General features: G+C 33.5%; 1 protein-coding gene across 1 annotated transcript; it reads right to left on the reverse strand.

Moving 5' to 3' along the window:
- Window positions 1–9,655: 9,655 nt before the first annotated feature.
- LOC144841091 (aspartate--tRNA ligase, cytoplasmic-like) lies at window positions 9,656–17,330 on the reverse strand. The gene is made up of 14 exons (XM_078697276.1): window positions 17,192–17,330; window positions 16,596–16,689; window positions 16,249–16,336; window positions 16,010–16,102; window positions 15,444–15,546; window positions 15,187–15,289; window positions 13,511–13,654; window positions 12,948–13,059; window positions 12,460–12,594; window positions 11,880–11,971; window positions 11,217–11,419; window positions 10,962–11,085; window positions 10,504–10,615; window positions 9,656–10,381 (listed from the first exon to the last, which is right to left on the reverse strand). Exons 1-14 carry the CDS (start codon window positions 17,221–17,223, stop codon window positions 10,218–10,220), a joined length of 1,599 nt encoding a protein of 532 aa, XP_078553402.1. The 5' UTR covers window positions 17,224–17,330; the 3' UTR covers window positions 9,656–10,217.
- Between the last annotated feature and the right edge of the window lie 91 nt (window positions 17,331–17,421).

Raw genomic sequence — 17,421 nt, forward strand, 5'->3', positions numbered from 1 at the left:
GTTAGAAGCATATGTAGTATCAATACAAACTTGATCATTTGCTTGTCTGTTAAGTAAACGATCTCGAAAGAAACTGCTGAGCGGAGTCCCAGCACTTGAAATTTGATCAAAATTGTCTTTTGATTTTTCCACTTTCGCCCAAAGTTGCTCATTTAGCAATATCATCTTTTATTTTTGTTTTTACAAGCTCCCATAAAAAAACGAAGTAGTCGAAGTTTGCAGTTCGACTTAATGAAGTCGAGCTTTTAGTCGAGTTGCACACGTCTGGGTAACAAAGGCTATACATTGGCCAATGACAAGAGAGTATTTGAGGAGCAGACGAAGTTTTGCGCATTGATATCACTTTCCATTTTCTTACAAAACTTTTTACGCATCAGGACTATATACATGAAAAATAATTTTAATCGTTAATTATTAGAACAAGATCAGTATTAATTTAACAGTGAAGTACTTTTGATTAACAACAAACAAAATCTTCGAAATATATTTAGGAACCATGGCGTAACGGTAACTTTCATATTTTCTAGGCCTCCAACAAAGTATGATCGCGACGAACCACGCACTTCATAGCGTGACAAGAAAGCGCTAGGCCCCCTAAACATTCCATCGCGTGGTGAATTTCCGCATCTCCCATTGTCGCTATGGCGTGACGTAGTTCAAGTCGGACTTAGCGCGAAGAAAATAATGTAATTTGTATACGGTTGTAAATAAAGATGATTTTCATTATTATAACATATACCAATGTATATTTAATTAAGCTAATATAAAAATAGATATTTCATTCTTCAATATCAAGTTTTCAAGTTTCAAGTTTCAAGTTTATTGTTTCACACAATATAATACAATATGAACAGAAACATAAATTAATAAATACAATTGTGTGAGGAGGACGCATTAAGCCAAGGCTTTAAGTTTGGTCCTCCAGATAAGTAATATATTTAATTATTTAATTTAAGTGAGAGAACAAAAAAAAAACTTCTTTCTTTCGTCAAATTGACAAATAAAATTAAACAAAAAGGCACAAAAAAGACAAAAAAAACAGTCTTAAGGCAATTGTGCATTACTAATGTTCTAAATAGTTTGAAATAAGTGTTTGTTTGTATTTTGTTTTAAATGTATTTATGATGGTTATTGCTTTTAGATTGAGCGGTAAGTTGTTCCATATATATCTGGCCAATATAACAACTCAATGACTGTTACGTTTTTCATAAACATCGTTTAAAAACCATTTAGTCGACCATTTAGCCTGCCCCCTCCAGGACTAAAAAAATCGATCAAAATCCGTCTCGATTTAGTCGAGGTTGGCCTGAATTAGTCGGCGATTTAGTTGAAGTTCGGTTTATGAATTAAAATGACGTCATTTTTAAAGTTTTAGCTCGAACTACGACTAAAGTCCGGTTTAAGAATACGGGCGTATGAATTAAAATTACGTCATTTTTAAAGTTTTAGCTCGAACTACGACTAAAGTCCGGTTTAAGAATACGGGCGATATATATAAAGAGTTACGACATTGAAAATTAGAAGCCATTTTTGTGTCAAAGAATTCGCACGCTGAGGGCGCGCGCGTTTATTTTGTATAGCGTTTTCCTGTAGTTCATGCATTAATTTTAGATTTTGTTGTCTATGAAATAACGCTTAGATTCCGTTTTTATTTTAATAATTAATTTTATTAATGGTATTTATTTGGTAACATATATATATTTTTTTTATAATAACAAAAAAATAAATGCTCGGGCATACATGGAAGTTAACATCAAAACATGAACCAAAACAAAAAACACACAAATTCACCCCTCTTTTTATACAGTACTGTATATGGCTTTCTGTGTGTTTTTGACACAAACTGCGCCGCCAACGTTATTAAATTTCAGAGACTCGTTCATCATTTCATTTGTAATAATCTGCCTTTATTATTTTAATATTGTTTATACCCTTTTCAGTATATTAACAAATATATCCACGACACTTAATTATTTTATTTAGTCATCAAAGCATGCATTATGAATTGAAAATATTACATAAGTGTTATTAATAGGACGTAGTTATGGGATGTTTTGTTCCATCAATCAATCAATCGAACTTTATAATGTACTAACGCACGCGCGCAATATTCTTTGCCGCAAGTACTTCTGTACGCTGTGCACATCGATATTTCACCGTAAAATGTGCAACTACATTTTTTTAAATATAAGAAAAAGTTGAAAGTAATTTGTTGCTCCTATACTTTACATGCATTAACGGAGACAAGTTTGACACAAATTGATCTGCATATCACGTGACTATAATCCAATGTCGTAACTCTCTCTATATATGGCTCTGGCTCTGACGCTCTATGGACAATAGCGCCCTCGTGCTTGAACAAGTAAAGTTGGTAAAGCGTATAGTCATCACTATAACTGTCATCTATCGTCACTGAATACGTTTCATTTCTTGTATTGCGATGCTTTTATGATAACAATACGATTTATTGTTTAAGACAAGACAAAACAAATGTATGCAATTTAATAATATTAATTTATTTAGATATTTTATTAGACATTTTTTTAACAGTCTTGTCCAAACGATAGGCACAGAGCCTAGAGCGATTTTAAGTTATTTCCTGGTGAATACTTGGAAACTCTTGGAGGAAAATGTCCATACACCACACGTCACCTGCATTCAGGCTCATCCGTATCTATTAGTGTAAGCTTTTCTCCATCTACTGGTCTCATAGATGGTGGTGTATACCCTCTTAAATATCTACAATTCCTAACATCATTCCAAATTTTATCTTCCACTGACTGTTTCGCTTTCTCTAACATTTTCTCCTCATCGAGGTGTAATTTCAAAGGTATTGATAAATTTCCATAGTGCAACGATCGCCTCAATTCACGACTTATGTTCAACTGTTCCTGAAATTTAGCAGGATCTACTGATGAACTGATAGATTTTCTTCTCCCCCGAAAAGGAATAACTTTGTCCGGTTCCATTGGCGGTGGTCGTGGAGTTACTGCTCTCTCGCTTATATTATCTGCAATATAGGAAATGCTATGCCGTCTTCGGGCACTTTGAATACGTTGAAGGTTTTTTATTATGCTTTCATTATTATCAGGCTTGCTGTTACTGCAAGTAGTATTGTTATTATTTTCAATTTTATTATCCTTTGGTTTGTTTGGTTGCCGAGTTGAACGAATGGTGCGTAAATGTTTGTCAGCGCGCGGTTCACGCTCTACTGGTTTCAATTTGTTTACTTTCAACTCATTTCCTGATGATATCTTTTTCTTTTTAATCTTTTTCTTTTTTCGTACTTTAGTCATTTTTGGGGTTGTATCTTCATCTTGTTTGTCCTGTTCATTTGTACTGTTACTATCCGTTTTTGTTTCCGTTACGCTATCTTCTGTTTGATTCGCGTCAGAATCATCATCTTCTGTTTCGTCATCAGAAAAATTATCTTCCTGAACAGGAGACATAATGTTGATTTTCTGCCATCGTTTTATAGCTCCACTTGTGTTATTTTGCTCTGCTTCTGTATTTTTATTTGTCTCATCTTCTTCCCAAGGAGCCAATCTACTACGAGTCTCAGTATTTGAATCAGTCTGTAAATCAGCAACGGTTGAATCTTCCATTTTTTGTTTGACAACAAACATTGAGGATGATGTTGATTGAACAGTATTTTCATCCCGATGTTTGAAAGCGTATAGAGCAGAAACACTGCTTCTTCGCTGTAATCTCGCTGATTTATCTACAAGATTAGCATCGTCTATGTTAATTTGTTTTCTTTGTGAAGACATGTATCTAAACGAATCAACCGCATGCTTCGGCTGAGCAAGACGTGTGAAAGTACAGGAACTTTCATCACCATAACTTTTAGATAACTTTAATTTGCTTATTTGAGTGTCGTTATGATCTTTAGAAAATAGCATTGACGCAGGAAGAGAATGCCGTCTGCCCATGCGCGGTCCGCTCGACTTTGATCGTAGCGGTAGCATCGAGTTCTCGTTTTGTACATCAGGTCGACGGAGTAAGTTCGACTGAGTCTGCCGGACTGTATCCTGTTTTACGTCTTTAATGTCCAATAATGATTTCCGTATAATGTCTTTCTCCATATCAATATTCTTCTGTATCTGCGTCTGGTTATAATCCAGTCTTTTAATTTCCTTTTTTAAAAAGTTTTCAGAGGCTTTGATCTGTGGAAGACTAGCGCACAAGGTGGGCTTGTGAAACATACCGTACACGCATCTGTTAAAATTCCGTTTAAAAAGTTGTTCAATTTGGTGTTTTCTAAACACACTCAATACTATTATAGTATTCGTTTTAAATCGTTTTATACAGAATTTCTAGTTACAGGTAAAAACTAAGCTCACATTCAAATCTTTTCAGGTCGCTTATCCAAAGTTTCTTGATGATGAAACAAATTAAACTTGTTTCCAGTTGACTTTCTTCAGGTTTTGGTTCACTTTGAAACTGCAACTTGAATACCAATATTTCCTGCAGTTCACTTTGTCAAGTTGTGTTGGTTGAAAAAACTTGAAATCAAATTCTTTCAGTTCACTTTACAAAGTTGTCCAAAAAATAATAAACTTGTACTAACAATTTTCCAGTTCATTTCCAAAGTTTGCATGGTGAAAAAGTAAAACTATAACAAGTGTACTTTTATGAAATACATGCATGAGGTAAAAAAGAAACTCGTATTACTCTCTTTCCACCTTTCTCAGTTCTTGGTTTAAAAAAAGTAATTCTATAAACAAAATACTTTCCAGGCCGCTTTTCCAAAGTAGAAACAGTTTTTTCCCAATAGTAAAACTAAACCGTATTAAAATCGTTCCTGATCACCAGTATTTACTACAGTTTTCTTGGTTAAAACTAAACTTCCATCAAAATGCCTAGTTGTAGAAACATGCGCATTCATTGCTATCAACGAACTACAAAAATTTATTATCCTTTTTACTAAATATAAGAACATTCTTTACGTTAGCAGTTGATGGAAGAACGCCAAGGTAGGAAAATTGTGAGTATAATGTAAAGAAGGAGGAGGAGCGTAAAATATAGGTTATACAGTAGAACCATAGCGACCATCTGTCAATTCATCGACCAATAAGATTTAAACACTCTAATGTTCGATTAGCCGGATTACATAGGCTTACTCGGTCACATCTCATTCTGTTACTCACTAATTGGCCTCTATTATGCAACAATCACATAATGGAATCTAGACTGAATAACAACACTTCATTGTAAATCACTCATTAAGATAATAGGCACACTACTGAGCATTTGAATTCGCGGAGTTCATCAAACTTTGTTCGAAAAAAGGTTTAATTCAAATTATGAATGAAAATGCATTATAACAACATTCCATGGAAATTTATGTGACGTAGGTAGAGGAGCAAACATTGGGACTGTATGAAATATGTGTTAAAATAACAATAAAAAGATACAAAAACAGAATATTACTATGAACAAAAGGTTGAAGATGTATACAAAATTGAATTGAAAAAAAGGAATGAATAAAGGTGGTGGTTAACAATATTGGGATTGTAGTGCGTTATGAGGGACAACATTGGCTCATATTGGATTTGAACCTGGGTATCCTGGACTAGTGGTAAAATACATTCAACTCGACAAATTGACATTATTCACAACGTAATATATTATAAATATTAAAAAATGTGTTTCACTTTTTGACTCTTAAAAAAAAAGTTGTCAGAACTGGTTTGATTGATCGCTATAAGGTGAACAATTCCCGTTGGCAGTCTGAACGACTAAATTAGTTTTCTTTAATTTATTTATAACACAAACCATGATTAGGTTGTCGACAACGGACAATAAGTACACAACAATTAAACTAACAAAGGATGATCCACTAACAAAGGACAGACAATAGTTTATTATTTACCACAATCATTAGGGTATCTTCAATAGTTGGACTTCTATCAAGGATTCTGTGACGTCAATATTTTTTTATGTTCAATGCCGTTGGTTAAGCTAACATAGTAAGTATGTTTAGACCTAAGGCCCGAAGAACAATATATAACAATGTTATGTGTTGTCTAAGAGAACTAACCTTTGGCATAGACTGTATACGATTGCAGCTAACACATGCTAGGCCTGTCTATCAGGACAGACATTTTAATGGTGTGATGTACGAATGGGAAGAGGGTAGATGGGAATTACTAAACAGGAGAAGGATTCGGAACATTCAGGCTTAAAAAGTTCATAAAGGGCTCCTTACTCAATTGTGTTAACGTAGGCCCCTACTCTAGTATTCTACGTTATTGTGTGCATTTTGATGTTGGTGTGTATGTGTGGGGGGAGGGGGCGTAAGTTCAGCTAAATCCTCAAAAATGATATAGTAGGTATAATATTTTATAATGGCCAGTTACATCAACCACACGACACACATCTGTCATCATGTCATAAGTAAAAACGACCAACGCATCGAACATAAAAATGTGCCATAAAGTATCCCGTCAGTGTATCAATCACACAACACTACTCATCTAAAATTAAAGACCAGCTGGATAAAAATGTCCTCTAATTTGCGACCACTTCTCTGACAAAATTGAAAAACAAATTATCTATGTACATGATGCACGATATGCCAGACTAGACTGTGTATCGTATATACTTTCTTATAGTTTCATTTATGTTATTATTTCTTATAAAAACTGTTATTACAGACTATTGCGATTACTGAGTAATTTACCCGTAGTTCATAGTTTTAATAAATGAGGTTTTTCAACCAAAAATGCAGGTGCTTACAATACAGTACAGTAATTGGGGAAAACCGGTAACGGTTGGTTACACCGTATTGTAGGTAGTTAGGCCTAATACATTTCTTAACAATTATTGCAGCGATTGATTGCACGCATCATGATAATGATAGTTATGGAAGGTACCAAGGGCGGATCCATACTTAGAGGGGTTCATCGTAAAGTACTGAACTTGTAACTTGTTCGATTCTTCGCATTGTATTTGCCGAACACTTCGAATCCGCCTATGGGGCACGACATAAATATCCGGAATAAAAAACCAGGGTCCACTCTCCACGGAGAGAGAAGGGATTAAACTAACTAAAAACACCGAACGGGAGACAACAACAATATATATATATATACATTAAACATGTATTGTCCTCAAAAAATTAATAAAATCAGACTTTAAATAGGCCATTTTGCAGTTTTAATAAAGATATTCACTTCTGTAAAAAAAAACCAAAAAAAAAAAATAAATTATTTCACTTATAAAAAGACAAAAAGAAACGTTTAATTTTAAACAAAAACCTTTGTCTGACAGACAATTTAAGTATGGTTCGCTTTAAATTACATTTTTTTTCAATAATTTTTTTTCTCGATCCGGTTTTTGGTCAAAGTGAATAACTATTATGCGACACTAAAATGGCATATTAAAAACAAATTTTAAAATATATATTTTTTAGGGGGACAATATATCTGCAATAATTTGAATCTATTAGTCCTTGGCCCATACATTTTTGCGAACCGTGCATTATCATATCAAAGTAACACTCTAATTTTTAAAACATGATTTAAACTTCTGTTAATGCTTTCACATCACGCGCGTTATAAAAATAATTTTTATAAATCAAATTACAAAAGATTTGAATCAGATTTATGAACTATTCCTCGGTGAATAAAAAAAAAATATTTAGGTCAAAAAGAAATATTGATGTAGGATATATCAACACGTCGTAACATTAACATTAGGTGAGAGATCATGTCCATTTTTAGCAACAACACACTTTGGAATTCCATCAAGCACGTGGGATACAATTGGTCTCATTTAGGGTAAACTTAAATGACTTTTGTGTCAAAACCCGATTTCCATTTAAAACGTTCTTCAATTGTTTGTAAGTCTTTGGTGGGTCTTGAAATTAACTTAATATTATTTTTACCTTAAAATATCTTTACTGCTCGATAGTAACTACTGTGAAAACTCATCTTGAGTGGAATTTCCGTTGGTGAAATGAGGAGGTGGGGGAAACTACCAGGCCGTAGTCTAATTCTAGTTGGGAAAACCAGCCCGAGCACAATTGCCCTGTTTTCTAGTGAAATTCAAAAAGCGATATTATTTCCTACATTTATGCTGGATACCTATCGTGAGGAATCTGTTGAACATTTAGAAAATGATAACTGAACGTGTATAAAAAATCACCAAGATAGGCATTATGGGGTATGCCTTTTTACTATAATTATATAAAACAGATGAATTCGAATCTTACACGATTCATTCGCATGGTAGTTGTATAGCATTTGTACTGCTTAAATAACCTTTACCCCAATACCGGTACTTTCGGAAGTCAAAGGATTGCAATAGTGTTTCTGGGCCAAACCATCATCATTCACATTCAAGCAAATAAATAATACGACTGACACCGGTAGTGAGGATCACTGATGATAGCTATAAAATGCATCTTGGAAACAGATGACATTGGCTTAATCATATATTGTTCCACAAACACTCGTTTGTGCTACATATTGCAATATATTGTATGTATGTATTATAAACACCACAGGCAAAACAAAAACGCCCGGTGATATACTGGAAATTGATTAATTAACTTGAAACGATAAGATGAGGAAATCTGTGAGAATGAGAAAAAGTTTCCCCAACCGAGATTCGAACCCGGAACCTTTTGCTTGATATGCAGATGTCCTAACCATTAGACCACTGGGACTTTCATGGTATTGTTCAAACCCGATATTTTTCAACAACTATTATTGTAACCGTACAATATTTAATAGAAATAGATACAGTAGAACTCTGATGAAGGCAACACCTTCGGGAGTGTCCCCTGAATAAGGATCTGTCCGTATTATTCAAACACGACCCTCGTTCGTGTCATGGAATATGTCCCCAAGGAGGTGGTTCTACTGCATGGCCGGCCTTAAGGACAATAATGACATTGAAGTGTTTAATTGAGGTATAATCGTTTTAAGGCTTACCGGTGACACCAGACGTGCCTGTCAAAAAAAACAGAACATCACTATTAATTTTGTGTTTTTATAGTTTATTTTGTATTTACTGTTTGTTTGAGGGTCCCTAATGATCAGCTGATGCTGGATGGACCACCCTCATAAAATATTGTTGAAATAAAATAAATTAAAAAAAATAAAATTAAGTTGTTATGTAAAGAGACCCATCAAGATTACCTCTTTTGAATTGGAAACAATAGACCAAAGTTTGGAACAACATTGGAAACAATGCCAGTGTGTATACATAAAACAATAAGTATAATGTGCCTATGAACACAAGGTCTAATGACTATAATACGTTGGTATACAATGAATATTGATTAAGTCGCCTTTGGATACTTAAATATTTAACAACATAACTTGACGATCGTAGTTGATGTCTAGATCAAAACAGGACCTTGAAACCAGACAAGCATGAATGGCAGGGTGGGGAAGACATTTTGAAGGCGTTGTATGGGCCCATCATAGAGATATTATCTCTATGATGGGTCCAAATGAGTATTTGTATCTGAAAGGCAAAAATAGCACTAGTATAGAGTGTACAACAACAAATGATTGTTTTTACAATGAAACATCTACTTCCTTTCTGCTAACGTTTTACTGTGTATATTGATGTGTGTCAAACTTAAAAGAATGTTGTATACAGAACAGAACAACATAATGAAAAATTAAAAACTACAAGATTTCATAGTTAATATCTTTTATTATATTTTCCCCACCACGGATTCGCCTTGGACGAATAAAGAGGGGTAATTCTTTATTTAGGAAAATGGCACATAAAAACAATGCCTATGGAATATTGAACACGAAAAAAACTCTGGAAATTCGTGTTATGTTTTAGTTGCTTTTTAAACATATCGTTTTATAAACGTTTTAATACTGTAAAATGGTGTTCACGTTTTGTCTATAAACTCTTTTAATATAGATCATATTACAAAGGAAAACGAGAAAATTCACACAAACTTCTTCTGAGGCTTAAAACAAATACAGTATATTATATTTATTTCATTTTTTTTATAATAATTATCTTGTCTCTAATCGCCAGTAGGTGTTAGCCAAATCATAAAGTATAATTACTGAATTAAATAAAAAATTAGTTGGCAAATTAATTATTTGTATATATGTGTAATCGTACAAATACTGATTTAGTTCCGAGTTGAACATTCTATTTCTACAAACTTAATGGAGAAAATAAGTACACTATTTAATGCCAAAAAATAACCTGTGACAACTATCATTGTCACTTTATGGAGTCAAACGTTTAGGGTCACGTGGGAACATAGAAGTCTTACGAATGTTATCAAGTCCGAGGTACAACATGGTGACACGCTCCAAACCTATACCTCCACCTCCGTGTGGAGGTGCTCCGAATTTGAAAGAGTCGATGTAAGATTGGATGGTATCCAAAGCTAAAAAAAATATTTTTTCCAAAAACACAATGTCAGTAAAATAAGACTTTGCTGGAGAAAATACCAAAAATAATGTTACACAAGCAAATGTTTACAAAATAAAATATTTTATGTTTACTTACGTATTTCATGCGCTTTTGCTCTCTCTACCAACAGTTCTGGGTCGTGGATCCTCTGAGCTCCCGACAAAATCTCTTCACCTCTCATAAACATATCGTAAGAGTTTGATGCTTTCTGTTAATTTTAAAAAAGGTAAAGTATTTAACTTTAAGGCTGTGTTTCCGCAGCCAAAACTAAATTATTATTTTAACCAATAAAGTGCAAAACAACCAGAGACCCAATCACATTGCAACAATTTGTCCTTCAGGTCAAAGATTAAAAATCGCATTTATCCGATTCGAATGAGATAATTATCCGTTCATTTTTCTCGAGTGTAATCGGTTAAACCCCATTTCCACAGGGAGTTTGTTATCGGTAAATTTTTATCGGTTAATTTTTGGCTGTGGAAACACGGCCTAAGATTCACCAAGACAGCGGTCGCAAACCAATTTTTATATACTGTAGTTTCTTTAGCACTTACTGGATTGTTCGGATCAGGCATGGTGTAGAAAGGACGGACAGCCAATGGGTATTTGTCCAACATGTAGAAATCAGTGTCATACTTCTTCTTTACAAGTTTTCCAAGGAACTTTTCATTAGGTGTGCTATAAGACCAAAATATATATATACTGTAACTAACTAAACTACTTAGAAGATTCAAATGTAGGCAAGGAGTGTACTACGCATTTTGGGCGATGGTAACATAAGATAAAATAAATAATTGTATCTCACTCACCTGAGATCATCTTCATCTCCCATTTCAACACCGTTATCTCTTAACATCTGAACAGCTTCAGGAAACTCCAGTATAAGTGGAGGATCAAGGAATTTGAAAGGTTCCGCAGGAAACTGCTTGCTGACCATCTTGATCTCACTTGCATATCGGTCACGCAAGCCAGCAAAAATGTAATTGAACATTTTGCCTATTACTTTCAAAACCTGTTAAGCACAACAAAGATTAAAATCTTTTTAATATAAAATTTTCATTCAGAATATTTTTGAGAAATATTGATTGATTGATTATTCTATATTTCACAGAACAAAAAGCAAAAAAAATCCTATTTTAGTGTGATTTTCCGTTTATATATGGAATATTCAGAAATAAAGTGATAAATCAATCAAAATACATTACGAGGTTAAACCAACTAAGGTAATATTATGTATGAGGTCTATTTATTTCAAAGAGCATCCAAACATATTTTAGTTCACTACGGCAGAGGCCCTCATTTTGGAGTGGAAACTTTGTTGTTTTCAATGGTGTCCACATAATAGGGGTTCTACTGTATTTTCATTAGGGACCATACAAATATTGTGAAACCACATACAGTACAGTATAGTATTACAGTAAGTGTTTACTATTATAAGGTTTAATTAGATGTAAAATTAACAATTAGCTCACCTCATGATAATGATAGTTAAAGGCCATTTCAACATCCAAGCCAACAAACTCTGTCAAGTGACGATGAGTATTGGAATCTTCTGCCCGAAAAACTATATAAAGAAATATGGAGTTGAATAGTCAAGCTATTTACATTGATTGGTTCAATGGATTAATGCATGCACAATATGGATAGGTATCTTAATGGATGGGTGAATTAGTGCACAACTTTTATAGGTTGATAGTTGAATAGATGAATGCTTAAAATGGGTTATCTGAAGAAATGGATTTCTCATTTTGTAAATTCGATCATTATGGTACATATTAGGAAATAGGTTACATAACAAAACAGTCATTGACAAATTCAATATATTTTGATCTTTCCCAGATCACATACCCTTCAAAATACTGCTTATACTTTTTTTCTTTTTTTTTTAAATATTGTGGTAAACTGTAATCATGGGGCCTTCACATAAATAAAAAGAAGTTGAGAAGAGGTATTTAGAAGTATGCAGAACAACTGCCACTATCAATAATACTGATGCCAGATAATCAATTTCTAGATTATAAATAAGGTATACAGGAAATGTACTCTACTAACTTCCTCCAATTGTAAAAACTCTATCAAAGTCACTACAAATTGCCATCTGCTTATAAAGTTGAGGAGACTGGGCAAGAAAGGCTTTTGTCTTGAAATATGAAACCTGGAAGACGTTTGCCCCACCTTCACTTGCAGCTGTACATGAAAAAAAGAAAATACAATAATATTACTGGAAAATAACATGTATAAAATTATTTTAATTAAATAAATTATTATATAAACACAATTTAACAAATACATAACAGGAAAGTAAATTATTTGTAAACCTAGTCTCATATTAAACTTAGGTAGTGGTGCTGCATTCATGAAATTGTGACATGATTTGAACTAAGGACCCTGGGATGCAAGCACGTCAACCACTAAGACACAGTACCAACTCATAAAATCAATTATTACAGTAGGTCGAATCTTAAATAAAATTACAATTACCAATTAATAGGCAAATTAATATTTTTTTATTCAAATAAAAACTAAGTAAATGAATTCACCTGATATAATCTTTGGTGTATGTATTTCAGTAAAACCCTCTGCTCTCAATGCTTCCCTAAATAGTTCACAAACACCGCCCTCTATTCGAAATATAGCCTGGTTAGTTGTTGTCTAAAAACAGAAAGAAAATTCACACATTTAAGTTTACATCATTTTTTCGCAAACAAACAGGATTATTACATTTGAAAATCAGGATAAAGATTTAAATTCATAAGGTAGAATACAGTAAATATTGAAACTGCAATTGAATAACTCTGTTTCACATTACATTTGAATAATTAAAACAAACAATGTAAGAGTCTCGTCAAAAAATGTTTGATTATTACTGTATATTATTTGTATTAATTTAAATTTATATGTCATTAATGTTATGTTGATTGAAGAAAAATGGGAATTTGTAGAAACTACATTGGGGGTGAATTGTACATAGCCGGGTACTCTTTGGTTGTCATTATTGTTTATTATTATTGTTATAAATTTAATATTTTTAGTACATTCATGTCGAAGTGTGCTACTGTTACAAAAGTGTATGTTCAATAAATTATTATTATAATTAGCTAACCCTAAGATCAATGATTCTGTTGTCCAATCGTGTGTCCTGATTAACAGTTGGTCCCTGGTTACCATCCTCATCCTCCGTCACCGGTCTGGATGCATCATCAATTTGTAATGGTAGTCTAGGCTCAGCAGCACTTATAACAAACATCTGTAAGTAAAAGTAGAACGTGATTAGCCAAATTAGTAGACTTACTTAACCAACTGCAATAGATGTTCTGAACATACTGTATACTGCAATGATGTACAGAAGAGCTAGAAACTTTTTCTATCATTAGCAAATCTTTGCTAGTTTGTACGAAATCTAATTAGCAAAATGAGCAATCAAACTAACAAGCAAAAAAATGTTGGCAAAATTAATTAATTCTACAAACATTTCAATGTACAGGCTAAAGCTTTGTCTGCACTATCAAACCAGTTTGACAAAAAAAGTGTAAATGTGCCCAAATATGGTAGTGATATGCTTAAAGCTCTGTCTACACTATCAAACCAGTTTGACAAAAAAGTGTAAATGTGCACAAATATGGTAGTGATATGCTTAAAGCTCTGTCTACACTATCAAACCAGTTTGACAAAAAAGTGTAAATGTGCACAAATATGGTAGTGATATGCTTAAAGCTTTGTCTGCACTATCAAACCAGTTTGACAAAAAAGTGTAAATGTGCACAAATATGGTAGTGATATGCTTAAAGCTTTGTCTGCACTATCAAACTAGTTTGACAAAAAAGTGTAAATGTGCACAAATATGGTAGTGATATGCTTAAAGCTTTGTCTGCACTATCAAACCAGTTTGACAAAAAAGTGTAAATGTGCACAAATATGGTAGTGATATGCTTAAAGCTTTGTCTGCACTATCAAACCAGTTTGACAAAAAAGTGTAAATGTGCACAAATATGGTAGTGATATGCTTAAAGCTCTGTCTACACTATCAAACCAGTTTGACAAAAAAGTGTAAATGTGCACAAATATGGTAGTGATATGCTTAAAGCTTTGTCTGCACTATCAAACCAGTTTGACAAAAAAGTGTAAATGTGCACAAATATGGTAGTGATATGCTTAAAGCTTTGTCTGCACTATCAAACTAGTTTGACAAAAAAGTATAAATGTGCACAAATATGGTAGTGATATGCTTAAAGCTTTGTCTGCACTATCAAACCAGTTTGACAAAAAAGTGTAAATGTGCACAAATATGGTAGTGATATGCTTAAAGCTTTGTCTGCACTATCAAACCAGTTTGACAAAAAAGTGTAAATGTGCACAAATATGGTAGTGATATGCTTAAAGCTTTGTCTGCACTATCAAACCAGTTTGACAAAAAAGTGTAAATGTGCACAAATATGGTAGTGATATGCTTAAAGCTTTGTCTGCACTATCAAACCAGTTTGACAAAAAAGTGTAAATGTGCACAAATATGGTAGTGATATGCTTAAAGCTTTGTCTGCACTATCAAACTAGTTTGACAAAAAAGTGTGATGTACCTAAATATAGTAGTGATATACCCAGATATGGTAATGATATGACGTCACTGTGTCCATATATGGGCACATTTTTTTGTCACATAATGTTTGATAGTATAGACAGAGCTTAAGTATGGTAATGATATGACATCATCATGTCCATATATGGGCACACATCATAAAGTTTGATAGTGTAGACAGAGCTTTAAACCAACTGGTTTATTACCTGTTTGACATGAAGTTCTACATCTTGTTGAGTACATCCTTCAACCGCTTGTCCAACTTTAAGGACAGTGCCCTCAATGTCCACAATTGACTCCTTAGTGACACTAAGAAAAAACGATTAACAAATTTGTTTTATGACTGTGTATATAAGTATTTAAATAAATGTCTCTATTAATCAAATATCCACTGCACCCTCCAACTCCACACAAATTTTAGGTTTTAATTATTGTTATATTATGAATAATAATAGTATCTTACGTTGCAGCAAATTTAACCATTCCTTTACTGACGATTTCACTAACTGCTACCAGTCCCTGTATAGTAAACTGTTGTTGACGAAGGACAATAAAGCACTGTTTACCTAAAAAAAAGAAAAAATTAATTGAACCGATATCAAGAAATGAAAGCACTGATACTTTGGCCCATGTTAAAAGAATTACAGATTTTTCTTTTTTTTTATTTGTGAAATTATCAATGAAACGATTTTCTTGAATTTCAATAGGCATGTTCTGTATGTACCGAAATATTCAGAATGAAAATTGTAGGTGCTATGGTGCTAAACAAATCAAGTACATTAATTAGCAACATTCTATTTTGCCAAGTATTACGTCATTTAATGCTATTAATAAGAGAGTTAGTTGTATAAAGACTGAAAAAATATATACCAATTTATGTGGTATTATTTTTAAAATAATTTTATTTTGATACAGCAGCCATGTTGAGAAGTCCCTGTCCTGTTTACATCATTTTGCTGCCACCTAGTTGACCATCTAGTTAGTATAAGATAATGTCTATGATATACCATAAGAACTAAATTGAACTACCTTTACTACGGCTTGTATGTAATCTTGCACGCACCCATACCGTCTCACCATTTTTTTCTACTCCTAGAGTTTGAAGCTTTATAAGAGTTCGGTCTACAGTTAAAACAAGAAAAGAAAAATATACATACAGTAGAAAAAACTTGGTAAGGCTAGAACGAAACATTATCAACTTCATTGCATAACTTTAAATATCATAATACAGTATGTGATGTCAAATGCCAAGAATGAAGTTTACTAACCTGGGACATTCTGAGACTGAATGAGAGGTGCGACACCATAACGATCTTTTGCAAAATCATCCACTTCTGTTGCCTCCACCTCAGCTGCCTAACACAATAAAAAACAACAGAAAGGGTGAAATTATACCACATTTAAACAAAAAATAAACAATTGGTTTTATATTTTAATAGTTCAATTAAATGGTAGTGGAAATTCGATGACAGTAGTTTTAAATACTGGTCTCACATTCACAATCAATAGCTTTTTGTCAAATTAAACACACTCAGGACAGGGCTACACTGTAAAGAAATAAAATAAATATGGCACCAAATAAAAAATCAATCAGATACTAGGACTATCTACAAACCTGTTTTGCTGCCTTTTCAGCTTTTTTTGCAGCCTTTTCTGCTTCTTTTTGTTGCTTTTTCAATGCTTTTTTAGACATTGGTTGACCATCAGGCCTGAAATAAAACAATACGGGAAGAATAAGCTCTGATTTTTAATATACTCAAACATAAAATAAGATAGGCCTTAGCCTAAAATAAGATATGCCATTTAAAGCATTCAGTAGAACCACATTATGGGGAAACTTTCAGGACAGAATTAGAGTAGAGGGGTTGGTAGTAGAGTCATTTTTCCTTTTTTTAAAAATAATGTCCACAATTTTTTTAACTGTATTTACTCTACTAGACAAGTCAAGTGTTTGTCAGGCTGAGTAATGTAATGTATAAGCAGGCGACCTCTAGACCTAGCTAGCCTCCGCCGACTAGCTATCAGCTAGTACTATCGAGAGCTACTACTACTACTGTAGGCCGGCCTACCCCTCTCTAAAAAATATGCTAAACTAAGCCTGCCTGGGCCTACTACTAGATAGGGATTCCCCTAGATAGAGGCCTAGCCTACCCTCAGTTTAGCTAGGCTACTTACTATATACTGTACTTAATACTATAGAGTAATACTCACCCCAGTGGCATATCGCCTTGATCGGCAGACATATTTTAATAGAAAGTTGTGGAAGAAGATGAAATAAATGATGCAATATGCACACAAAATGTGGGCCAGGCCTACAGTAGTCTAGACGAAGCAGACACGTTGAACAACAGAGAGGCCGGCCCTTTAAAAAGACAGGAGCCCTCAACGACCGAATTGCCGGTACAGTTTTGTAAAAGTGTACAAATGTTTAATATTTACAT

Source organism: Antedon bifida, chromosome 1 (genome assembly GCF_963402885.1).
Source record: "Antedon bifida chromosome 1, ecAntBifi1.1, whole genome shotgun sequence".
NCBI classification, from domain to species: Eukaryota; Metazoa; Echinodermata; class Crinoidea; order Comatulida; family Antedonidae; genus Antedon; species Antedon bifida.